Here is a 26,380-nt window from a genome sequence, read left to right as displayed (position 1 = left end):
GCTGCTCGTCCTAGGTTTCCAGACTTCTCTCTGGGTTTGGCTGCAAGGTTCTTCTTGGGTTTGCTACTCTGGTTCTAGTCTCACCTCTGAACTTTCACATGTTGTAACAACCCCAGGAATGGCTTCTCTGTTACTTTCTGGGTTCCTGTCTTAACTCCTGGTACTTCTTGGTAAACCTGAATGCAATTAGAATTTGCTTTTTGTGTTTAAGTATTTGTTCAATGTATGTCCTATTCACAAAACTGAAGGCTTCAGTGAGGCAAGCTTATTCTAAGCTATACCCAGGGTCTGGTATGTAGTGTGCATTCCACAAATAGTTAATAATATTCTTATAATAAGAATAAGCTTCTGTTCTTAGTCTGATTCCATGAGACACCTTCTCGAAACCCTTCCCACCTAGCTCCATATATTTCATGACTTCTCCCTAATGAGTCTAAAGGCCACTATTATCATAAGTCCTGTTTTCCTAACTGTTCCTCCGCCACCCCCCATTTCCCTGTCAATTGGGATGGTTACTCTTTATCTTTGCAGCTATGGTGGGGTGGAAGAGATTCTTGAAGAGGGTTGGCTGTGCAGTGAGTTGCGCTGGGCAGCAGGCTGATTTGCGCCCTGAGTAGTTTTTAAGGTCGTGCCCTGAAGCCAGCTCCCTACACATCATACCACGTCATAAGACAGCTAGACTGGTGGTTTTTAAACTGTGCTGCATGGAGTCCCAGCTGCCAATAGAGTTGTCACAGCCTTTGAGTGGGGACTTAGGGAGTGAGGTCAAGCTGGGTACTTTCTCTGACCCTCCCATCTTCTCACTTTAACCAGAGCGGTTCTGCCTCAGTTGGTTTTGTTTGTTGGGATTCTGTACAACCCAGTCACAGATGTATCGCCAATCATTTGAGGGACAAGAGGGCACGTCCTTAGGCAGTTGAGGCTGCTGACTGCCCAGATAGGTTCCATCTGAAGGGGCTGTCACACCTTTTAGCCTTTGGCAGACTGTCCCCACTGAGAATGACATTGTGTAGCACCAAAAACCCACCTCTGGTCCCAAGAAGCACCTTTCTAACTAGCCATTTCTTGTTTTAAGATGTCATGGACAATATTACCAGGCAAAACCAATTCTATGAAAGCCAGGTCATCAAGCAAGAGAACGAGTCTGGCTACGAGAGGAGACCTCTGGAAATGGAGCAGCAGCAGGCCTATCGCCCAGGTGGGAAAGTACACGTTGTACATCTCTTTGGAAGGAACTAGAATCTGTATGTGGCCTTTACCCTCTGCCTAGAGCCGTCTTCCCAGAGAGATTTTGCATCTTCCTCTTGGATGGTCCATTTGGGCTCTGTCACTCTGGAAAGGTTCTTTTGAAGGAGAGAACTTAATCCTGCTCCCGGGTGTTGAAAGAGGGGAGTCTTCATGGTATCTGTTTTCAGATGTTAGTATCAACACCCTGGAGAGTTTAGACTCAGAGGACAGTACTTGAGTCTTATTTAAGATCTTAGAATGTAGAATCCAGCAAGGACTTTTTATTTTTATTTTTTAATGTTTATTCATTTCTGAGGGGGAGAGAGTGAGAGAACGTGAGCGGGGGAGGGGCAGAGAAAGAGGGAGACAGAGGATCCAAAGTGGGCTCTGTGCTGACAGCAGAGAGCAGATGTAAGGCTCAAACTCACCAACCATGAGATCATGACCTGAGCCAAAGTTGGATGCTTAACCGACTGAGCCACCCAGGTGCCCCATCTAGCAAGGACTTTCTAAATCTAGTTTAGTATTTAGTAGTTTCTGCATTCTGAAGAATATTGTTCCAGAAGATGTCATTAGGGACTTCCCAGGGAAGGGTTCCTTGGCTAAAACATACCTGGAAATGCAGCACGTGCTATACCACCTCTGGGAGCATTAAAGGCTCTGAGAAGTCCTGGACTGAAAAAAAAACCTGTGTCACATTGTTTAAACCCAGGGTTTCCCAAATATGTGAATAAATATGTCTTTGCCGAACAAAGTTTCTTGCAGTGTCAGTTTGGGAAACACAGATGCAACCCAGCTCTCTGCTCCCATTTTACAGACTGAGGAGGTGGCTTATCTGATGGCAGAGCTGGGGTTAGCACCCAGGAAACTGGTGCCTGGGCCACTGCTGTTGGTTAATAAGCAGCATTCCCAACCAATTGTGTCCTACCATGTAGAAAGCAGGGTCCCACTGTTGAGTAATGATGGAGCCAGAACTGCCTCCCAGTCTTGTGTTCCTGTCACTGTGTTACAGCCCTAGTGTCTGTATTTAGTGAAGTTGATTCTATGTAGTTGATTCTATCTAATTCCATTCTGGTTCATCCACAAAGTGAAATCCCCAGACATTTCTTGTGGGTGGCTGAGGATTTTACTTTCAATGTAGGTTAAACTGCAGATTTGTGTCAGGCTCTGTCAAACCTGTGGGATCATTTGGCCCAAGGAGAGTCATTTCTGTGCTGTTACCAACAGACTTTTTTTTTTTTAATGTTTGTTTATGTATTTTTGAGAGAGAGATCAAGATTGCAAGAGGGGGAGGGGCAGAGAAGAGGGAGAGACAGAGAATCCCAAGCAGGCTCCACACTGTCAGTGTAGAGCCCGATGAGGGACTTGAACTCATGAACTGCAAGATCATGACCTAAGCCATCTAGGGACCCCCACAACAGACATTTATCGGGACCTCCTGCGAGCTCAGCTCTGCTGGGAAGCATGGAGGCTCTCCAGATCGGGGAGCACAGTCCCTGCCGTGGGTGCCCAGAAGCCTTCTCTCTACGCCACGGCTAAGGATCCTAGGTGGTCTTGGCTTGAGTGCTGAAATGAGGAGATGTGAGTGATCCACAGTGTCAGCATAGATGCTGGTTCCACAGTTTGCTCTCTGTTAGGTGCTTGGATTATTAAGTCACACCACAAATAGAAAGTCAGGATTTCTATTTGTGGTGTGACTTAATAAGGCCATCACACCTATAGGCTGGCTTAAGGTCAGACCCTCGCTTCTGGAATGATTCTGGGCTTTATGGTAGAGTGACTGAAGCCAGTGGAGTTAGCTGTGGGCCCACAGTGTCCTGTTGAATTGACCTTCCCACCTCCTTTTCCAGACAGACGACGCGTGGTAAGAAATGAGGTAGAGAGATTCTCTGGGAGGAATAATTAGAGAAGGTTGGATCGTGGGATCTCAAAGTTTAAAGGGATCTTAGAAATTTTCTTTATTTTTTCTAGAGAGAGAAAGAGTATGACCCAGGGAGAGGGGCAGAAGAAAAGAAAGAATCCTAAGCAGGCCCCATGCCCAGCGTATACCCTGATGCAGGGCTTGATCCCACGATGCTGGGATCGTGACCTGAGCAGAAATTAAAAGTCGAACGCTCAGCCGACTGAGCCACCCAGGTGCCTCCATGTTAGAAACTCTCTAGGGCTCTCCCACTCATTGCGGACCAAGGTAGCTGCCAACTTTCCTGAGGCCTTTGGCAAAGTAGCCTAAGGCAGCTATTCACTTTTGGGTGGACCTTATTAAGAGAGCTGGTCTTTATTCAGTGCTGAAGTCCCCTCTCCCACATGAAGCCTGAGAGTTATCTGGCTGACATTTGTCACCCCATCAACTGCCAGTGCAGATGTGCCTCGCTGACCATCCCCGACTTCCCTCTGCCCTGGTCCTGTTCTCCAGTGCAGCCTTCTTGGCTCCCTGGTAGGTTTCCGTTGAACCCAGCAAGCTGCCTGTGCCCAGCCCATCATGAGTGTAGTCAGGATCCCGCCAACATCTCCTGAGGTAAAGGAACCAGAAAAGTGATAGCTAAGGAGTTTCCAAGTGTCTTGACCACCTGGCTTTGTCCTGACAGTAGAAATGAAGACAGAGATGAAGCAAGAAGCACCCACCAGCTTCCTCCCACCCGAAGCATCTCAACTCAAACCAGATAGACAACAATTCCAGAGTCGCAAGAGGCCTTATGAAGAAAACCGGGGACGGGGGTACTTCGAGCACCGAGAGGATAGGAGGTGGGTGTGTGAGGCGATAGTCCCCCTTCTTCCAGTAGGTCTCTGTGTCTGTAGCCTGGTGCCCACTGGGACCTTTGTATTAACCAAGGGGGCAGAGCAACCTGCCCTCACACGTTTGCTCAGTTCTCCCTGCCCTCACTGCCAGATTCAGCTTTACTAAACTTTTGCTCCTTCCTCAGCTCCTCCCTTCTCATTACCTACAGGGTAAAGTCCAAATACTTGGCCTTTCACATGTGAGATGCCAGCTTGCCTTTTCAGTCCTTTGCCTCACTGCCCCGTCATCCTGCACAGTGTCCTATTCTCAATGGCTGCTCAGTATCCCTTGATGGGGAAAAGATTTATTTCCTGACCCTTTTCCCAAACACATCCTTCCATCTATCCACTCATTTATCTATTGTCACACTCCCGCTGCTCTCACAAGGTACCTACCCTTGGGCTGGACACTGGGGACACAGAGATGATTTGTTTGGACAGTGGGTTTTGCCTTCTTTTGATCCCAATATAGGGCCTGAGACAGACACATGAGTAAGCCACAACCTAGTGAGACCAGTAGTCACGGTGTGTGTCAGGAGGTCAGAGGAGGGAGTGTCCTCTCTGCCCTGGTTATTTTCCTTTCCTGACAAGCCCTTCCTATCCCTTTGCCCCAGCCCCAGTTCCCCCACCCCCACTCCCACCCTCCCTTCAGTTTTTGCATGAAGACTTTTCTGGTCACGCAAACTAGGAATGACCATTACTTCTCTACTTGTCTGGACTGGTCATCTGACACATTTTATTTCCCACCTGGTGGATTCTATCCCCTCACTGCCTTGTGACCCTCTAAGACAGGGTCTGGGTCTCTTGGCTTCAACCAAAGCTAGGATGTGAAACTACCTCCTACAAGTTTCTCCCAATGCCTCCTACTGAGCAGAGCCCTAGGGTACTTGCCTGTGGGGAACAGAGGAAAAATACTTGCTCTGATTCGAGGCTGGCAGGGAAAGCTTTCTCGGATGAACTTACTGTGTGATGAGGTCCTTCTTTGTACAGGGCTCTGCCTTAGCCCTCGACTGGCAGGGCCAGAAGGGCATTCCACCAGAGGGAAGCCTCCCAGATGGGCCAGGGGTACCTGATCTGGGCACATGGTCGACAAGGTCCAGACTGTTCCAGACAGGACCCTGGGCATTAGACCCCATCCTTCTGTGCCTTTCCTTTATTCCTGTAAGTTGGAAGCCAGCAGTATTTTAACATTAGTCCCTTTTTAGTGATTTGGTAGGAGATGAGTCTTATTCATAATTTAGGACGCTTGACGGAAAGAGACTGAAAAAATGGGTCATTTCAAATACTTGCAGATGTGGAGTCTTAGGAAGATGTGGGCAGATTGTGATTACTGGGTTTTATCTGAGCCTTTGCACATTCCCCCTCCCCGGCCCAGCCCCTTCTGGGCTACTGTGCCACCCATCGCTAAGAGTCCATCATGGAGGCAGCTCCCAACATGCACAGGGCATGGGTCAGAATCTCGGGGTGTGAGAGAGGAGTTGTCTTTGAACAGGCTGGCCCTCTGGAGCAGAGTGTGCCCTCTCTAGTCTCCATCCTCACCCTAGGAGTTCACAGTCCTTGCTGTCGTTGCAAGGATGTAGGGTTGCACAGTTGTTTTGCTAACCTCTGTGAGAAGAAATCAAAATCCAGGAAGCAGTCTGGAGGCCACTTGTCAATTCCAACAGAACCTTCATTTCCCTTCCTCCGTGCTCATCCAGCTGTTCTCATGTGACTTAACCCCTTTTTCTGACACAGGGGCCGCTCTCCTCAGCCTCCTGCTGAAGAGGATGAAGATGACTTTGATGACACCCTTGTTGCCATCGACACATGTGAGTCCTTGGGGTGCCCATCTGATTCTACTCTCCAATCAGTATTGGGAAAGCCGGATATGAGAAACCGGGCTCTCGAGTGAGGTTGCTGGTTCAGAGACCGAAGACCTCCTCCCAGCTCTAGCTGGGATCCTGGGCAGGATCATTCTGTTTCTCTGATCTTCTCTTCAGGGAGGCATAATGCTGCCCTAATACCTCAGAGGATTTTCAGTGACACTCACCAGAATGGGTGCAGGGGCAATCTGGAAAACCCTGAACGCCCAGGGGCTTGTCGTCTAACCAGGAAGGGAACCTGAGTGCACCTGGGGAAACTTAACTCTTTGACAACCAGTTCCCCAGTTTCCATCAGCTGCTCACGTTCCTGGTGAAACCAATGCCACCTTGTCCTCTGAGGCTTAACCTGGCCCGCCTCGCTGTCTGTCCTCCAGTTTCTTTCCGCTGGATAAGTGGCTTCCCCTAAACTGCATCTGAACCCGAGGGATGACGATGATAGAGGTCCTGCCCCTCCTCAGACTGGATCTCAGTGGTAGAACCTGCAAATCTGACTTCAGGAAGAAGTCGATCAGGTCTGAGAACACTGTACTTTTCAGCAGAGCAGAAACTTCACAGCAAGTCACGTATTTCTCTACTCAGCTTGTGCTTCTAGAGCAGCGCCTACATACTTTGGAAGAGAGAAAGATATCTTGTACACAGTCCTGTCTATCACAGGATCTCAAAGACCGTGTACCTAGAGTAAAGCTAAACTTTTTTTTTTTTTAATATTGGGTGGCAGTGATCAGTGAAGCAGCAACTGATCAGATGGGGAATGTACAGGCTATGACTCTCAGCCTTGAGGGAAAAGAGCCAGCCTGCTGGATGGGGTGGTCAGGAAAGACTTTCTTAGAGTCCTGACCAGCTCCTTGAAGAGTGGGAAGAGTCAGAGCTACAGCAGGAGAGTCCAAGGTCCGCAGAGGAGGTGGGAGCCTGTGGTGAACCTGCACAGCGGTGCCTGGGTGGCAAGTGAGGAGCCGGGTCAGATGTTTGTGCAGCTGTTGGCAGCAGGAGTCTGACGCCCAAACTGAGCTAGCACACGGAAATGGTTAAAGTGAGCGGCTGTGGGATTCACCTTTTTAAAAATGCTAAATCCCTTGAACATGATGAGGATATGGATCCTCTCCCTAGCAAATGTACATCCCTATAAAGTGCGTTTGTGTACAATTTGGGGCGGTTCCCCTGACGGCCATCCTTGGAACCCAGCGAGGTGAAGAACCCAATTCCTCTGCATAATGGCTGCGCTGATCCTGTGCAGAGGCCCGTTTGCATAGTCTGGAGCCTTGCTCCCAAACAGGAGAATGGTTAGGCAGTGCGGCTGGCTTCTTGTGCACCTACCCTCATGATGCGTCGGCTTGTGTACTCCTGGTTAACACTCTCAGGGAACTTATCTTTGCCTGTGCCTCTTTTGGGAACCTTTAAAACACCAGCCAACTCCTGGCTTTTTCCTCTACAGATAACTGTGACCTCCACTTCAAGGTGGCCCGAGACCGGAGTAGTGGCTACCCTCTCACGATTGAAGGCTTTGCCTACCTGTGGTCAGGAGCCCGTGCCAGCTATGGAGTCAGAAGGGGCCGTGTGTGCTTTGAGATGAAGGTGAGTGGGAGCAACAGAAGGGTCAGGGACAGAAACCAGGTCCATCCTTTGGAATTAGCCTGTCATCGGCCACTTCGGTCAGAGCCACGATGGCAAAAGAGATTTAATTGAGATTTAATTGGACTGTGTGTCCAAGCAAAAAAAAAGCATGATGGACTCAGGAGAACTAAGTCATCGCTAAACACCGCATCGGAAAAGCAAGCCAATTGTACATTGCTTTGTTGAGCTAATTTTTCCTTAGTGAGATTTGACCCACGTATTATATAGCCAACCTCACTAGGTATGACATGTTTGTCGAACTGGGAAAAGGAGTAGTTTGGAAGAAAAATGAGCTAGAAAGTGTGGACATGGACCCTGCCAGTTAGAGAGGGTAGAAGGAGAGCTGGGCAAAGCTCGGTCCTGCCACCAGGACTGATCCTCTACCAGGACCTACCAGGCCATCCTCTACCATCATCTCTCCATAGTCCAGGTCAGGTTCTGTTTGTGAAAAAAGCACACAGTCATGGTCAACGGAAATTCAGATGGCACAGGAGAGTGTAGGGTAAAAAAAGCAGAAGTTAGGCTCCGATCCCCCTGGTGCCCGTCCAACCCTCCAGAGGTAACTTACATGTTAGTGATTTCTTGCGTGTCCTTTGGGTAGCCAAACTTAACTGACCGCTAGTATCTGCAGAACCGTTTGCACAAGCTAGATACATGCCAAGTGCCTTGCACGGGTATCTCCATTAATTCTCACCATACCGTCCTGAAATAGGCAGTTATCCCCGTTTTTTAACAGGGCAAGCGGCCAGTGTTCTCGTTTCTGATTGACTAAGTCTGTTGATTGTGAGTTGCATACTGTTTCATGTGCTGCTCATAGAGAAACGCTGCCGATTAAACTGACAAGAGTGCTTGCTTCCCACATCAGTTGTAAGATCTGTCTGGATTTTGGAACAGCAAGATGGAAAAATGTACATCCGAAAGTCAAGAAAATAGGTTAACTTCACAGAAACCACCGACTAACATAGATACGGTTGTTAGGCAGTCTAACCTCTAAGGTTACATCAGAAGGCACCTTTTATTCTTTCTGCTTCTTACTTAATACTGTGTTTTGGACAACATATTCCATAGCAGTACGTCAACCCTACTTCACTCTTTCTGACCGCTTCATCTGTTCTGTGACATGGATGTGCCATAACATGGCCAGTGTCTTGTTGGTGGGTTTTTGGAGTTGTCTTTAACATAAACAGTGTCACTGAATATTCTTCTGTGTGTGTCGTGTGTTCACACATACACCTCTGATTGCATCTGTAGGGTTAACTGGAAGTTGAATTGCTGCGTTATAGAGTAGATGAGCGTCCCCACCCACCCACTCCCCTTTTTTTTTTTTAAGTTTATTTTTGAGAGAGAGAGCGTGGGGAGGATCGGGGAAAGGGAGACAGAGAATCCCAAGCAGCCCTGCTCTGACAGCACAGAACCCAATGTGGAGCTCGATCCCACGAAATGTGAGATCATGACTTGAGCCGGAATCCAGAGTTGGATATTCAACCGACTGAGCCACCCAGGCGCCCCTGCATTTGCAGTTTTGATAGAGGTTGCTAAATTGCCCTCCAAAGACACTGTGCCAGTTTATCCTTCTACACTAAATATGACAGTCCCTGTTTTCTCTGTAGCGTGTTAAAATTTAAAACTAACTGTACTTTTGAAATACCTATCTCTGTGGCCCTGTAATTTCCTGAGCCTTTCAGCGCAACAGGCCTTTCGGAGCACTTAAACACCTTTTCCCCAGCAACAAAAGCCATTGCTGATTTTTAATGCCTGTGTGCTTCTTCCCTCTTGTGTTGCCTTGTAACCTGCAAGCCTCTAGGCACCAGTTCTGAGCCTTCTTATTCTTTGTCCCCAGATCAATGAAGAAATCTCCGTGAAGCACCTTCCTTCCACAGAGCCCGACCCACACGTTGTCCGTATTGGCTGGTCCCTGGACTCCTGCAGCACCCAGCTGGGTAAGGGGACGTCAGCCTAGCAGTCCAGAGAGTACAGCAATGTGTCCCTATTCCTGGATTCTCAAACTTCCTAAGCTTCTCTTCCCAGCGTGGGACTCAGAACACGACTAGCCTAGGCTGGAGCACACAGTCTTTAGGCATACAGGATTCAGCTGGAAGGACCATAATCCTATTAGCTTTCCTATGAAAAATTTAGTCTTCATCTTTTAGGAGATGGTCCAAAGTTCTCTTTAGAGAGCTGATCCTTTTCTTAAAAGATCAGTTGTCTTCTGTCTTCAAACCATGCTGAAAATAAGTTCCTCAAACCCTGTTAAGTTCTGTTTGGGGTTTTCTGTCCAGAGCCAGACCCAGAGTAAAAAGGGAAGCAGAGAGCATTGGGGCTGGTTGGCAGAGAGGCAGGGGCTGCTCATTGAGAGGTTTTGAATTTTCACAGGCCTCCAGGCCTCAGTGACATTGTGGCCGCAAGTGAGTGATTTCCATGACCAATGCTGAGATTTTCTGCTTTGGTCATATGAACCTTCTGATTATGAAAATAATGTGTGCTCTTTGTAACAATTCAGGCCACACAAGTTGGGGAAAATGAAAATCCTCCTAAACTTGTGAGATAACAGCCAACATTAACATTTTTATCTACAGTCTTCTGGATAATTCTTTTGTTCTTTGTATATCTCAAACTGGGTCACACTATGCATACCATTTCGTGGCCTGATTTCTTTTTCCTACTTAGTGTATGCTGGGCATGTTTTTATAGATAGGTATAACTTTTTTTTTTTTTTAACAATGTTTATTTATTTTGAGAGAGAATGCACGAATGCATGCATGAACGAGCAGGACAGGTGCAGAGAGAGAGGGTGAGAGAATCCCAAGTAGGCTCCCCGCTGTTGGCACAGACCCTGACTCGGAGCTCAAACTCATGAACCATGAGATCATGACCTGAGCCAAAATCAAGAGTTGGACGCTTGACCGACTGACCCCGACCGCCCCTTAAATAAGTACAGCTTTCTGACCACTGCATAATTTTCCTTAAGTGATGTGTAGATCTGTTAAGTTGATTGCAATTTTTTGCTGGTAAACTCTTGAGTTGTCCACGTGTATGATCTGATTGTTCACATAAGCCTGATCCTTATAGTAGAAATGCTAGGTCAAAAGGAGTGGACAGTTGCATTTTGATAGATGTTCACACCCTTTATTTCAGGCTCCTATTTTATCTTTGTCTCTGTTTTTGTATGTCAGTGGTGGGGAGGTGGTACAGGTAAAGATCCAGAGCCCAGAATGGTCAATTGTCCAAGGCCAACAGCTGGTGTACAGAAGAGCTGGGCCCAGAATTCACGTCTGTTGGCACCTTCTTTTCTGGTAGAATGTTCCTTGGTTTCCTGGCCAAGGGTCTCTGTACAACCCAGGTGTCAGGCAGGGCCCTTGGAATCTCACACTGCTTCAGCCCCTGGTTCTGTGGCCTGAGGAGATCCAGCACCTTTCCTAACGGTTAGACCTCACAGTCTCCAGAGGCAAAACCCAGCCCCGTTCCTGATTTCTGCCCCAGACGCGCTGACACCAAAAATTGATGCCATTCGTGATACTTGACTGAATGTTGAGTGCCACTTGAAAGGTCGCTTCTCTGTGTACAGCCTGCCTTCTCCCTCTCTCCCTCCTCCCTCTTTTCAGATTCTCCTTCTCTTTGTGCAGTTCAGTTCAGCTCCCACTCCCAGATTCCACCCCTCAACCCTTCAGGCCCTCAGAGTTCTGCATGATGAGGGCCTTCCTTTCAGCAGAACCTTCCTCACTTTTCCCCACAAAAGCAACTGTTTAGTGAAACTAGTAATGAAACTGACTTTTTTTTTTCTTTAGAAGTATGTGGCAGACGTAGTGACCATGGCGGGTTTAATCTGCCTTTGCCCGTTTCTTCCGTCAGGTGAAGAGCCGTTCTCCTATGGCTACGGAGGCACTGGGAAGAAGTCCACCAACAGCCGGTTCGAGAACTATGGAGACAAGTTTGCAGAGAATGATGTGATTGGCTGCTTTGCGGTAAGTGCTGGCAGCCCGTGGGGGTTGGCAGAACCAAACGGTCCTGTCAGCTGGACTTGCAGACTTTGTTCCCAGAATACCTCTGGTGATTGTCCGCCTCATGTCCAGCCTCTTTTGCTATGGCTCTTTGTCTTTCTTTACCAGACTGGAACGTTGACTGTCACTTTGTGCAAAATTCTGCCATTCCGCCCCCTCTGGTCTTTCGCGCGAAGCTGTCAGATGGCACCCTGGAGAGGTTTGGGGACATCAGGTGTGCACAGCCTTCCTCCAATCCCAGATACCAGGGGGACATTTTCTAAAAATGTTTTTAATGTTTATTTATTTTTGAGAGACAGTGTGAGTGGGGGAGAGGGAGAGAGAGAGAGAGAGGGAGACACAGAATCAGAAACAGGCTCCAGGCTCTGAGATGTCAGCACAGAGCCTATCACGAGCTCAAACTCATGGACCGTGACCTGAGCCAAAGTTGGATGCTAAACCGACTGAGCCACCCAGGAGCCCCTCAGAGGGACGTTTTCTAAACAAACCCAGGGATTTCTTGTCTTGCTCTGCTGCTCAATAGCCTTTGCTATTGGCTCTTGCCCCACTGTGGCATCATCTCATCCCAGAACCTCTCCTTTCACCTCATGCTGGTTGAACCGGCTTCCTACAGTGCAGTCTTCTAGAAGGGCAGGGGTGCATGCAAAATAAAACAAGAGATAGGCTGGCTGCACTGCTCTCCAACACTGCTGTCCACTGACAACAGTGACTGACACTCGATGGTGCTGCCGGCTCAGGCCAGACTCCCTAGACCCAGCTCCTGCTCGCCTGCTCACAGCCCCGGGCAGCGGCCTCCCTGCATGGCAGCGTGCTCTCCATAAGGAACTTTACACCTACTTCAGAACTCTGTGTGGGCTCATTAAGCCAACCTGTTAGCAGCACTCCTAATGATGCTTGGAGCATAGTAAGTGCACAGTAAATACCACTCAACAGTGTTTCAGTAGGAGTTCTAGATGTGGTAAAGTGTGTCAGGTGAGGCACCAGCTGGGGTGGCCCCCCGGGCACTTCCTCTTAGTCTGTTCTCCCTTCCTCCCTCTCGTGTGTACACATGTACTCTTTCTTTCTTTTTTCCTTCAGTGTGACTTTAAGAGAAATTTCTGACTTAAACAAAAGCTCTAAGAAAGCTCAGCCTTGCCCAGATTCTAACATTTGCCGATTTGCTTTGACCAGTTTTCAAATATACATGTATTTGTGTATGATGTGCATCTGACCCCTTTGAAAGTGGGGTGCCAGCATTATGTCTTCAGTCCTTAACTCTTCAGCGTGCATTTCCTAAGAATAAAGCTGCTGTATCCACCACAGTACGGTTGTCAAATTTAATGCTGATGTAATGCCATTATCTACTCCACAGTCCACACTTAAATTTCGTCTGTTGTCCCAACAATATCCTTTACAGCAATTTTGTTCCTGGTCCAGGATCCAGTCGAGGATCATGGATTGTATTCTCTTGTTAGGCCTTTTAAGTTTGAAACGGTTTCCCAGTCTTCTATCTTTTGTGACTTCATTCTCTTTTTAATAAAAAAAAAAAAAAAAAAAAAAACATGTTTTCTTAAACAAAAATTAACCATGTTTAAATGCTACAAACTACTCTAAACCTTGCTTTTTTCCCCCCATTTAACAGTAAATCTTGGCTCTCTTTTCCTCTCCACACAGAGAATATAGATCTGGCTCAATTAAAAACTTTTTAAAAAGTTTTTTATTATTTATTTTGAGAGAGGGAGAGAGAGTGAGAGTGAGTGGGGGAGGGGCAGACAGGGAGAGAGAGAATCCCAAGCTGGCCCCACACCAGCAGCACAGAGCCTGATATGGGGCTCCAACCCATGAACTGTGAGATCATGACCTGAGCCAAAACCAAGAGTCAGATGCTTAACCAACCGAGCCACCCGGGTGCCTCTGAAAACATTTTTGAATAGTTAATGAATTCCTGTGGTTCCCAAAGATATTAAGAGATATATATCAAAAGATTTGTGTGTAAAGTTGTCTTCAGACCTGCGCTCTCTGCCCGTTGTTCGTTCACGTTTACCCTCCCTGTACAGGAACCCGCTGGTGCCTAATACAAGAAAGATGATTGTCATATTTCTTCTTTCACACAAAAGGTGGTATATCATACATGTCATCCTGCATTGGTTTTTGCTTATTTATCTTAGAACTTTTTTCGTATCACTACCTAGAAGACTTTGTTTTTTCACATGTGGCGAAAGGGGTTTCAGCAGGGTGTTTTTTCATTGTGTGGATCTACCATTCTCAACCAGCAGACATTTGGTTAGTTTCTCCCGTTTTATTTGGTGGCGGCCTAGTCTTCTGATGCAGGCATCAATTTACCCTGCGCTTATTTAGCCAGTGTCCTGTTGATGGACCAGAAAGCTATTCGCCAGGAGAGTCCACGGTGCGGTGACAGCCTGTCCTTTTCCCGTGTACCAGAGTATCTTGGGGATCTTTTTGTGTTTCTATACATGGATCTTCTCCGTTCTGTAGTCTCTCCCACTTCCCCTTGGAGCACAGCTGGCAGTGCTGGGGTGGGTGATTTGCACATAAATCTTTGCATTCTGGTAGGAATCTACCTGCAGTGTTTATTCCTGAAAGTGTAATTTCTGGGTCAGGGGTGTATTTTTAAATTTTGATGGCTGCCACCGAGACTGCACTCCAAAGAGGTTGTAGAATTTTAACATGTCATCGGTGTGTGGCAGCATCTGCCAGACTCTGTCCCATCCAAGTGTGAGGTTCTGTGAGCATGTGGCAGTTTGGAACTATAGGCCTTGACTCTTGACTACAACTGAATCATTCAACCAGGTACCCCTCAACTTCGATATTAAAGATTCTGTGTGCAGTTTTTCTTTTTTCAAATGGTGCCATAACTTTTTTAAAGGGTGAGGGGTTGGAGCAGATATGAAAATGCAGTGACCTGAGGGAACCCGGGGGAGCACATTAGCATTAGATCTCAAGTTCTCAGCCTTCACAAAACAGGACAGAATGGCTGCCAGGCAGAGAGAACGGTAGAACCGTAAGGAACGTTGTACTTGGAGCCCTGGGGACGACACGAGATGTGAGAGATGAGGCTGCAGAACTGGTGGGCTCTGAATAACACCAGGTGTGATGACCTTGAGGTTTGAGACCCTGGACGGGCACCAGGGTGTTCTAGCAGGAGTGACATGACCACACTTGCCTCTTGGACAGATGGCCCCATTGGTGGTGGATTCATCATTTGCGGGTGCTGGTTTCTGTACAATATGGTGAGTTCCCCTAGTGAAGCTGGTGGCCGAAAGGAAGGCTGACCCCCAGGATGTTCATCTCCATGTTAGAGTAAAGATGACCTGGGCCACTCTGGCTCCGGTGGGAAGACACAGCAGGGATCCTGCTGCAGGATTCAGTTTGGCAGATGTTTGTGTGTCTGCCCTGCGTGGTCTTGACCTCTGTGGGCACTTAAAAATGAGCAGATAAGGATTGTATAGAGCTGTGTCCTGTGGTCACTGAGAATGGTGTTGAGGAAGCCACTTAGGGAAAGGAGTTCTTGCTGCTTCTCAAAGGACGAGTCCCAAGGCGGTCTCCCCATTCAAGAGGGAAAGAATACCATGTCTTGTGCTTTTATATCAGGAATCCGACCTTGTACTTACTTTGGTTTAGTCTGCCATCTGATCCCAACGTTTTTTTTGTTTGTCTTCGTTTTTTTAACTTTTGAGAGAGACAGAGACAGAATGCGAGTGGGTTAGGGGCAGAGAGAGAGGGAGACACAGAATTCAAAGCAGGCTCCTGGGTCTAAGCTGTTAGCACAGAGCCCGATGCGGGGCCTGAACTCACAAGCTGTGAGATCATGACCTGAGCCAAAGTCAGACGCTCAACCGACTGAGCCACCCAGGTGCCCCATGATCCCAAGTTTTGAGTCTCCCTTAAATGTAAACCTTTACCGTGCACCCAAAGTGATCTTTCTGAAACAGCTTTGACCATGCCACTCCCTTGTTGGAAACAAGTCAGGGGTTCTGCTCTGCCATCAACATGAAGTCCAAATTCCTGAGGTGACAGAGAGCCCCTCGCTATGCTAAGGGCAGGGACTGTGTCTCCTCCCCACCACTGCAGCCCAGCGAAGTGCCTGGCGTCTTGGACTGATCGCTCCCAGCAACCCCCTTAGTCCTCAGAACAGCCCTTTGCAACATAGAATCTTAGGATGGCTCCCTTGTTTGATAAGGAAACTGCAGATGAAACCTCAAGGTCACACAGTGAGTGAATAGCAGAGCTGAAGCAGTCTGCCTTCCTAAACGGCCTTAACCACTGCACTCCAGCCACTTGGCAGGAACTCTGTAAATAGTTGTTGAATGAACAAATACGGTCTTCTCCTGGCCCTCCAGCTGTACCTGAAGTTACTTCTCCCTCATCTGTCCTGCTACAGCCGGGCTGACCCTTTGTGCCCTCACCACCCGATTCATATACAAACACCACCTCTCTTTAGGACTCACTCCTCCCACCGCAGACTTGGCTCGTTTCCACTTCTTGTCCGGGACTTGGCTTACATGTCCTCTCCTCAGAGAATCCTGCTCTTGAATAGGTGCCCTCACCAAACTGTCTGATTCCCTGCTAGGCCCTGAGCTTTGTCAGGCCCAGAGCACCACGGGCACCCGCACCGGGAAGAGCAGGAACTGGAGGATGTGTGGTGTGTGGCGAACAAACAAATGCACACGTTTGTAGAGCTGGGCTTGACTCGGAAGGCCCTGCTGTGGGGCTTTCTTTCCATCTGTTCTCTCCACAGACTGCCCTTGCTGGGCTTGAGGACAGACTCCCCTTTTCCTTCATCTTTGTCTGAGGCTAGGCACAAGACGGAGCTTCCTATGATGACACATGTCACAGCCTTGGGGTTTGGGGCAAGGAAGGCTTTGGCCACACCTTCGCAGCTGTTTCTTGGTGACGCCTCGTGTATCTGTGTTGGGGGAGGGATGCACTTAGATGTGGGAAGGAAGCTGAGTTTCCTCTCCCTACATCTGCTCCCGCTCAGCTTTGGCTCCCAATGCCTTAAGCTGAACATTGGCAGTTATCTTCCTTTGGCTTTGTCTCCTAGGACTTTGAATGTGGAAATGATGTGGAACTTTCCTTCACCAAGAATGGGAAGTGGATGGGCATTGCCTTCCGAATCCAGAAGGAAGCCTTGGGAGGTCAGGCCCTCTACCCTCACGTCCTGGTGAAGAATTGTGCGGTGGAGTTCAACTTCGGGCAGAGGGCAGAGCCCTACTGTTCCGTCCTCCCAGGCTTCACCTTTATCCAGCACCTTCCCCTGAGCGAGCGGATCCGGGGCACTGTGGGACCAAAGAGCAAGGCAGAGTGTGAGGTGAGTGGGCCCGGAAGACTGAATTGGAGGCCGCTTCTCCAGAGTCACATTGCTGCCAAGGCAGAAGGGAGACCCTGCAGTGGGGTGGTGAAAGCGGCACAGCCTCACTGAGGGAGACACCTGGGGCCTCTTCCTCCAGGCTTCCCAGGGCTGGGAGACAGTGGTGAGGGGGTGGGTGTGGCCTGGAAGAGGGAGGGGCTGGGGTGAGAGACCGAAATCTTGGAAAGGTTCCCCAGAAAAGTTGTCATGGCTCCATCCACACTGCTCCATCAGTGAGGTCAGGATCTTGAAAAGGAGGCTTTCCTCCCAGCAGACCGGGATGTGAAGGCACTTCTGGTGAGTGCATTCTTGAAGGAGGTTGTGCGGTTCCATCCCCTAACGCTGCCAAGGCTAAGAACAAAAATGACAACTGATCTTGGGGGTGATGAGGCTGCAAAAGCTGTACTGGTGAGCTTTGCTCTCAAGATAACGTTTTACTAGATACATAAGTGATTTGATGTTTATTCTAAAAAACTAAACATAAAGGTTAGTTCCCCATAATTCCACCGTTTGCAAATAAGTTTACTGTTAAAGTTTTCAAGTTTATGCTGTCCTTTTTGCTATGCTAGGTGCCTGGTTTATACACATACACTTATAATTGAGAACTTAAAGCATAAGCATTTTGGTATGCTCCCTTTCATTCAACATTATTTTGTGAGCTTTATCCTACTACACGATCCCCTCTTTTTAAACTCACTTATAATGGTCTTAAAAACTCATCATTCCCCCTCTTGTTGGGCGTTTAGGTTGTATCTAGTGTTTGCCAAATTCTGAATGTACTACTAAATAAGTACCATGCTTGTCGTTGTGCGTGTTAGTCTGTTCCCGTCTCAGACTCCAGGAAGGTTGTACCCACTTCTTGTGCCCACTACGTGTACCATGCCCAGTGCATCGCCCTCCCTGGGCTTTTCCCTGTCAGAGGCCACTTCATCCTGTCTAACAAAAATGTAAATAATCATGATAACAGCACTTGATTTTGTGCTCACCCCATGCCAGGCCCTCTGTTAAGAGCCTGACACACCTCATGTCTTTGAATCCCAGCAGCAACGCTGTGAGGTAGACGCTCTCATTGCTTCTATTTTCCAGAGGCAGCCATGAGGTTTAGACTCACCCTCGAGGTCACCAGTGAGTGAGGGTGGTGCCAGGCTGCCATGCCACCCACTGCTACTGCTTCAGTGCCCCGCTTTGTCCCATTCTTGTAGATTCTGATGATGGTGGGCCTGCCCGCTGCCGGTAAGACCACGTGGGCCATCAAACATGCAGCCTCCAACCCCTCCAAGAAGTACAACATCCTGGGTACCAATGCCATCATGGATAAAATGCGGGTAAGGATGGTTCCCGGTCTCTCCATATTCATCTCCCACCCCCCAAGTGCTGCCCTGCAGCCAGGACCACCCACCCCTTCACCACCCTCTGTCCACAGGTAATGGGCCTACGCCGGCAGCGGAACTATGCCGGCCGCTGGGACGTCCTGATCCAGCAGGCCACCCAGTGCCTCAACCGCCTCATTCAGATCGCCGCCCGCAAGAAACGCAACTATATTCTAGATCAGGTACTCACTAGTTGAGCGTCAGGCCCCAGAAAAAGGAAGGGTCCTGTTGGGTACCTGGGAATTCTCCTCTGGTCCTTTTTTTTTTTTTTCTTTTTTTCCTGCATAATGCTCTTGGACTGTAGTGCTGGTCAGGGAGTCAGCCATACATGATGACACAGTGCCAGACTCAGCATAGTTCTCTGAGCCCGGTCTGTGGGTGGGGCCTGGGGCCATGGTCCAGATGTAGCTCAGGCTCTCAGCAGCTCACCAGTACAGCTTCTGCAGCTATTTAGCAAAATGGAAGGGAAGTAGATTTCTGAAATGGACAAACATGGGCTTGAATCCGAGCTCTGCCTCTTCCTAGCTGCCTGCCTGTGGGTGGCTGACCTCATCCTCCAAATCTCAGTGTTGTGGTCTATAAAATAGAGATCATATAATGGTACCCATCTGACACATGGTCTGGCATGTGATCGCTGGAGATTGTTGTTAATTACCCTACAGAATAGGTATGTCCTGGCTTCTCTTAGCATGTTTTTATGACTATGGGATACATATTTAAGTCATGTATTTTCTTTTTTTTTTTAATCACATATTTCCTACCTGCCATTTCAATTAAGAGGAAGGTTCTTAGCGTCAGAAGGTCTAGGAACCTTTGAAATTAAATCATAATTTTGTATGCAGGCTCAGATATGTATTTTAAAACAACAACTGGACAGTTTTGAGTTAGGAAGATCCTCCATGGCTATTAGCATTCTCAAAAGTATGAGTGACCCAAACATTGTTAAGGGTCCCTGTCTCAGAGTAATGAGTTCCTCACGTTTACCACCTATGAGACATCATTCTTGACACTGCCCTGAAGGCTTTTTCTTTTCTTTTTTTTTAAATAAGTGTTGTTGTGGTTGTTTTTTAATTTTTTTTTAATGTTTATTTATTTTTGAGAGACAGAGACAGAATGTGAGTGGGTTAGGGGCAGAGAGAGAGGAAGACACAGAATCCGAAGCAGGCTCCAGGCTCCAAGTGGTCAGCACAGAGCCCGATGCAGGGCTTGAACCCACGAGCTGTGAGATCGTGACCTGAGCTGAAGTCGGACGCTCAACCTACTGAGCCACCCAGGCGCCCCCCTGAAGACTTTTTCAAGTAGCAAATCCTATACGTGGGGATCTACGAACAAGCCTCTGTTCCCTTCCACCTTGCATTTGCCCTTTCTTTAAAATCTCTGAGTGCAAATACGTAACCCAAGTAGTACCCCCAGCCTGGCAGCCTTACCATTCATGTAGCCCTGGGTACTTTGGTTACCGTGAGTTCAAAGTGTCCTGATGACGGTGGAGCTGGTGGTGGCGCTGGCTTGTCAGAAAGGTGGTTGGAATCTCCAGGGAACCAGGTTGGCTTTGCATAGGAGTGACATCTTCTACAAAACAATTGAGCGGGAGCTCCCAGGTCAGGGGACACATGGAAATTTGGGGAGAGTGGCTCCGTGCCCCTTCCCTGTATCTTGCCCTCTGCATCTCTTCCATCGGGCTGCTCCCGAGTTATATCCTTTTCATAATAAACCAGTAAGCTGATGTTTACAGTGGAAGAAATGAGGCCTCCTAGCCAACATAGAAAAAGAGAGAGCTCACGGTAAGAAATTAGTTCTTAAAGACAAAAAGAAAAAAGCTATTGACTGATCTTTATGATCAGTCTTTAAGATCAGTGATCTTTATGATAGACAAATTTATTTAAAGGATCTTGCCAAGCAGTTAGGTGTCAAGAGTGGAAATTTGGCTTGCTGATGAAACAGCCATGCTACAAAAACTAAAAGTTGGTCAAAGCCGTGCCACACCTCTGGCACTACTCTGTGATAGTGGAGATGTGAGATTCGCTCTGAGTGTTGCTATTCTGGAAGGTGGAGCTGAAAAGGTGTACTTTCATCCAGTGACAAACACCGAGACCATAGGATTGAGCCCTGAAGACTCACATTTGTAAAGTACTAATTGGGTTAACGAAAAAAACAAAAAAGCAAAACAGTTGAGCACAGGATAGTCCAGGAGCCACCCAGCGTTATTCCCCCAGCTCAGCCCCATTACTGATGCATATAGCCAGCTTTCTCCCCCTTTAAAAGACTTCTTTTTCTTTCTTTCTTTTTTTCTTTCTTTTTTTTCACGTTTATTCATTTATTTTGAGAGAGAGAGAGAGAGCGTGAGCAGGGGAGGAGCAGAGAAAGTGGGAGAGAGAAAATCCCAATCCGTGCTGTTGGCGCAGAGTCCAACAAGGGACTTGATCCCACAGACCGTGAGATTGTGACCCGAACCGAAATCAAGAGTCAGACGCTCAACAGACAGCCACCCAGGCACCCTAAGAGTTTTTTTGTTTGTTTGTTTAATTTTTTTTTTTAATGTTTATTTATTTTTGAGACAGAGACAGAGCATGAACAGGGGAGGGTCAGAGAGAGGGAGACACAGAATCTGAAACAGGCTCCAGGCTCTGAGCTGTCAGCACAGAGCCCGACGCGGGGCTCGAACTCACTGACCGCGAGATCATGACCTGAGCCGAAGTTGGCTGCTCAACCGACTGAGCCACCCAGGTGCCCCAGAGTTTGTTTTTTAAACAAGCCTCATTTTGCCCCATTCTTTTTGTCAGGGCATTTTGAAATTGTAGTCTGACTAGGCCCCAGTGGGACTGGGTCCTAAAAGGTATGAGAGCAGTGGTGTTTTAACACCTTGAGGATTCCTTGTTTGGACACCCCAGCAAGTATTCCCTGCCTATCTTTTTCTCAGTTTGCTGGTTAAATTAACTGTGAAACCTATTTCAAATATGTAGCCCGGTGGAGAAGGATTATAGTCATAGCGGTAGATGGTCTTAACGTCCGTGTTCAACATTTCAAAATGGGCTCTCTCTGGAAGTCAAGCCCTAGCACCTCAGCCAGGCATAGAACAGCTTAGCCTTCTCAGCTTGTGCTGGCTTGTTCAGGGACAGGATCCAGGGCAGTACTCGGTGCACCTGTGCTCTTCAGGGCTTCTGGCTTCCTGGTAGGGGGGACCTGCAGGTCAGGCCAAGTGATCTAGGCCAGCAGGGAGACAAAATAACCTAAACTCTGAAGGAGGGAGAAGAGTGTTCTTGGATTAACCACAGATCGTAGGATTGACTTGGGGTCTGAAGCTATAGGTTACTCAGGCCTGGGAAGAGGTCTAAAGTCAGTGGTTTGATCTGTCTTTTTGGCTTAAGCCCCAAAAGTGGGTTCCAGAAAATCCTGGGGGTATGATACAAGATTCACAGCAGACCCCTGGCCAGATGCTGGCACTTCCCACTCCACCAGCTTTGACAATGAGGATAAGTTGATGAACAGCTGTCTCCTGAGCTAGATAGACCTCCCAAAGCAGAGACAGTAATGCAGGCCATGTCCCTACAATCCCAGGATCTCAGCTCAAGGCTCTTTTTCCCTTTTCTCTCTGATTTTTCCTTAGTGTTCAGACCTCCCTCCATGTGGCTCTCCTGTTACTTAGGTTGGCCTCAGAAATGCTAGTCCTTGAGAGGGAAGGAGAAAGAAATTGTGTGAGCCAGGATTCTGCCTTCGGCCAGGATCCCAGCCCCTACCCCAGGATGTATCTCATTGAGCACAAGCTCTCAGGTGTGTTGGGGCCTGGACCTACATTCCATGATTACTTGAGTCCTCTTGAGATCATGTGGGACATCTGGGGAGGGAAAAAAAGTAGATGGACCAAAGGGGAAGCTTAGGTAGGCCTCATCAGGGAAAAGAACCTATTTGAAGTTCTTTGGTCAGTTTACTGGTAGAACAGGTCACTGCTGACTTCCCAGAAAGTCACAGCCAAGAATGGTGGGAGCCTTGGTGGAAAATTAGGAAAGCTTTCTGGAGGTGGGGTGCCTAGCCAGGACATGGATGATGGTAAAAGGAGTTGAGACTTTGCCCTGAGGGTGGTGGGGAGAGGGACATGGCTAGCTTTGCTTGACTGGTAAAAGGCTGAAGAGCAAGGGAGAAAGAAGTTGGAAGCCACATTGCTTCACGTGGTCTCTGGGGCCCTCTCTTAACCGGTGGAAAGCGTCTGGAATGAGATGCTGCCTGGCCTGCCCCTGACCCAGCACAGGAACTCTCCTGGAGGCTTTTGAGAAGGCCTCTGCAGGGCCGTGTGTGAGGGCCCTAAACCACCCCAGAGTTGAGGACTGCAGGCTAGGAGTTCCCTCAGGGCTCTAACAGCTCAGAGCCAGGCCAGGCAGTAATCAGAAACCGCACTGGAGGTGACCACATTGCCAGCCCTGCCTCAGTCGTCAGAACATGTGGTTCTAGTCCCACTTTGTGTCCCTGTTGACAAGCGCCATGCCTTCTCCTGAAACAGAAACCTAGGGCTGAGATTAGAGGCCCAAAGTTAACCGCCTGTTGTTGGCAGGTGTTGGAGAGGGAGGGGTTTCTCTTCACCTTCCCATCCCCAGAGCCTCAGCCTGTGTCATTGTTGACACTCCAGCCAATTCTCTTCCTACATGTGTGGTTCCTTCCACTGGATTCACCTCCCTGAGCCCAAAGTGAACTCTTGTCACCAGCTTTAAATTTGCTCCACGAGTCCAGCCATGTTTCTGTCACTGCCAGCCTGACCCTGCCGAGCTCTCGACAGGGGACAGTGGGACTCTCACAGAACTCAGGCTGGGAGCCCACTGTGTTTCTCCCTCATTCCCTCAGGCTGTCATACACTAGAGCTATCCACATAGCTTCTTTGAGGAACCCAGTTCCTGTCCTTTGGCCCACATGGCTGGGTATTGGGGATAGCTGGGGACAGGAAGGCAAGAAACATATCCACAGACCTTCGTAGAGTCAGCATCTTCAAGCAGGGTGGGACTGGGAGAAGCAGGAGCTGGACAGAGGGATCCCACACAGCTGGAAAAGCTGACCTAGCTGTTGTGCTGGTCTCCTAGCAACAGCCACCAGCAGCCCCTAGTAACCGTAGCAGTGCTGGGCCGGCTCAGGGGCCCTGACCTCACTGTGTTTGCTGTAGCAACAGCCACCAGCAGCTAACTCCCTTTCCTCCTGGAAGCCAGGCATTTGCATTTCTACTGGCCTGGTTCAGGCACTTCCCTTCCCCAAGCCCAGGACTAAGGGGGAGGGACAGGCAGTCTTGAAAACACTCGCCAAGTGTGTTCTCAGCACCTCCGTTCCAGAGTGTCTGAGGAGCCATCCCTCCCAAGTCTAGCCACTTCCCCCGACAGGGGCCAGCTATTTATGAGTCGGTTCTGCTCCGCCCCCACCCCTCCTATCCCCAGAAGCTGCAGGGACGAGCCTCTGCCCCCCATCTGCCCCTTGGGAAACCTCCAGGTGGTGTTTATCCATGTCCTTGGGGTTCGAGGCAGTCAAAATAAGATCGCTTCTTAAGAGCAAGAACATGGAATGGGTTGTCCGTAGAATGATCTAGGGCCACAGTCACACTGGCATCTATTCACTCTGACCTTTGTGCCAGGAGAAAAACCTCATTATTTAGCTAGAGGAGGCCAAATTCTATCTTGCTATGATCAGATGCCACTTTCTGCTTTGCCTTTAGGAATGAGTCCAGGAAGAGCAGTGGAGAGAGGGACCTTTCCTCTAACCTGATGTGCCTCTTAACCATTTGTGGCCCAAGGCCTCTCCTTGGGCTGGTCCCAGGTCCCAGCCTGGGTGTCCTCCTGCCCCTCCTTGAAGGGTGGAACATTTTCCCTGGGGAACAGGGAGGAACATCCCTGCCTAGTGTGTGTTAGGGCTGGGGGTCTGGTTGGTGAGAACAGCTACACCCACAGCCCAGATCTTTCAGCATATGTGCTCTGGGGTCCCTGGGCTCTGGCTGACCCACAGCCCAGCTTCCTGTTCCTTGTGTCTTGGGAGAGGATCTCTTGTGACTTTTTCTTTTTCTTTTTTTTTTTTTTAATTTAACTTTCCTTGGTCCTTTCCATTAGGAAGCCTCTCCAAGGACAGTGTCAGTCCTGTTGGCTATATTTTCAGACCCACCCTGTGTGTGTTGACTTGGAACTTTTCCTGCCCCCTCCCTGCCACATGCCAGACGTTTTCACATCTGCAACTCCTCAACAGAGCCAAGAGGAGGGTGACACGATCCCTGTCTTTCAGATGAAGAAATTTGAGAGGCAGGCTAATTAGGTGACTTGTCTACAGCCTCACAAATAGTAGAAGGCACAGCTGGGATTTCAACCCCAAGCTTCTTCCCCAAAGCCTGTGTTCTCCCTGTCCCATCTCACTGTCCCTGCCCATCTGATGGGATGTCACTGTATCTTGATCCTCCCCTGGCCTGGGTTGCTTTGCATTCACATTTTAACAGCGAGAATATCCATGGCACACACCCCCTCCACAATAATAGCCATAACAGCCGTGCTTCCCATTTGTTAAGTGTTGGCTGTGAGCCAGGCCCTGGGCTAATCAAGGGCTTTTACTCACATGAACTCCTATTGTCTTAATAACGACTGTATGACATTCATACTCTTTTCCCCTTTCAGGGCTTGAGACTCAGACTCATGAAGTACGCAGTACGTTGATTTTACAGACAAGTAAGCCAGAGTTTTTCACCCAGGGCCATGCAGGTGTGACCTGACCAGGTCCACGCCACACACTGCTTGCCTCTGTCAAGATGCTCCCACTCTGGAGGCTGCCTCATAACCCCACTCTAGGAGTTCCTCGTGTTTGGATGGTTGCTTTGTGGTCCTTTTCCGCTCAGTCTTCACCAGCTCTAGGAGGGCAGCTTCTCATCTCTGTTTTACAGATGAGGCAACTGTATAAGGGCTGGCCAGAGCTAGTTACTGGCCGCACTAGGGTTTTTCCACTTTGCCAGGCTGTGTCTTCAAAATGCCATATTTTTGTGTCCACTGGTGCATGCCCCTTACAGACTCTTCACCTCTGTGGCTTCTCCCTTGAGTCCCTGTCAAAGCCATTAGAAGTTGTTTAAATGCAATTATTCCTCGTTACTCCAGAGCTGTTGAGTGTCTGAGTTTGGATAGGGTGGATACCCGTATAGGTGCCTGGGCCCCACTTCTAGAGAATGGGGTTTGGGGGTTCCTTAGTGGGGGTGGGCCTGCTTTTTTTTTTTTTTTTTTTTTTTTTTTTTGGAGTAGCATCCAGAAGGTTTGGGTGTGCAGGCTGAATCTCCCAGGTCTGGACCCCAGTCCCAAAGGGCCTGGCACGTAGTTGGTTTTCAATAAATGGAAGCTAATGGTCACTGCTGCTCTCAATCAAGTGTTTTCTAGAGACCCACTTTGTGCCCAGTGCACACTGCACACCGCCCAGACGAAGAGAACAAAATGTTAGCAGCAAAACCACTTGTGAAAAGCATGGGCTGCTGCCTCGTCAGGCTCTGGGTAAAAGCCTGTGGATGAGACTGATGTTTTAGAGAGGGACTGAGGGAATGAAAACAGTCCACACGGCAGTCAAAAGGGGGTGGTTGATTATGGCAACCACTGTGTAAATATTATGGAGCCATTAAAAGTGAACACTGACACAGAAAAAAGGTTAAAGAAACATTAAGTGAAAAAAGCCTTCAGGAGAGTATGTGGCATGATTCCACTTGTGTTACAAATCACACAGATCGGTGCTCACTTTGACAGCACACACACTAAAATTGGAACGACACAGAGAAGGTGAGCATGGCCCCTGCTCAAGGATGACACGTTTGTGAAGCGTTGCATATTTTATTATTTTTTATGAGAGAGAGAGAAGAGGGGAGAGAGCAAGCTCAGGGAAGGGGTAAAGAGAGAGGGAGAGAGAATCCCAGGCAGGCTCCATCCCATGAACTGTGAGGTCATGACCTAACCCAAAATCAAGAGTGCGACACTTAACCGACCGAGCCACCCATGCACCCTGCATTTTAAACATGAACAGTTTTCGTTGTGTACCTATAAGATTTTTCCACCAGGTCTCAAAGTCGGTGCTTTAAGAAAGAAAAAAAATCACACAGATCTTCCTGGAAATACATAAATTCAGTACAGGCCATCTCTGGGAAGTAGGACTGGCAGTAAGCGGATGAAGGGATTATTCTTACTCTAAACTTTATCCTTGTACTCTGACAGT

At 48.4% G+C, this 26,380-nt stretch overlaps 1 protein-coding gene and 1 non-coding gene across 8 annotated transcripts in view; both read left to right on the top strand.

Annotated features, from left to right (window-relative positions):
* Nucleotides 1-26,380, top strand: part of HNRNPUL1 (heterogeneous nuclear ribonucleoprotein U like 1) — a 37,199-nt gene that overhangs the window by 4,519 nt on the left and 6,300 nt on the right. For 4 of the 7 annotated variants that reach the window (XM_045442226.1, XM_045442224.1, XM_045442227.1 and 1 more), the window contains exons 2-10: nt 1,076-1,198; nt 3,816-3,969; nt 5,737-5,810; nt 7,297-7,436; nt 9,316-9,415; nt 11,325-11,437; nt 16,518-16,784; nt 18,026-18,148; nt 18,247-18,375. In XM_045442226.1, coding sequence (XP_045298182.1) covers nt 1,081-1,198; nt 3,816-3,969; nt 5,737-5,810; nt 7,297-7,436; nt 9,316-9,415; nt 11,325-11,437; nt 16,518-16,784; nt 18,026-18,148; nt 18,247-18,375 — 1,218 coding nt within the window. In that variant the 5' untranslated portion in view covers nt 1,076-1,080. Of the gene's footprint in view, nt 1-1,075; nt 1,199-3,812; nt 3,970-5,736; nt 5,811-7,296; nt 7,437-9,315; nt 9,416-11,324; nt 11,438-16,517; nt 16,785-18,025; nt 18,149-18,246; nt 18,376-26,380 lie in introns of all 7 variants that reach the window. The other 3 variants (XM_045442225.1, XM_045442223.1, XM_045442228.1) reach the window with 1 other exon arrangement.
* Nucleotides 25,902-26,004, top strand: LOC123579516. Its single transcript, XR_006702818.1, has one exon. It is a non-coding gene; the product is annotated as a U6 spliceosomal RNA (small nuclear RNA).

Source organism: Leopardus geoffroyi, chromosome E2 (genome assembly GCF_018350155.1).
Source record: "Leopardus geoffroyi isolate Oge1 chromosome E2, O.geoffroyi_Oge1_pat1.0, whole genome shotgun sequence".
Classification (NCBI taxonomy): Eukaryota; Metazoa; Chordata; class Mammalia; order Carnivora; family Felidae; genus Leopardus; species Leopardus geoffroyi.
The sequence above is the reverse complement of the archived record's forward strand: the minus strand, read 5'-3'. Positions and strand labels throughout refer to the sequence as shown.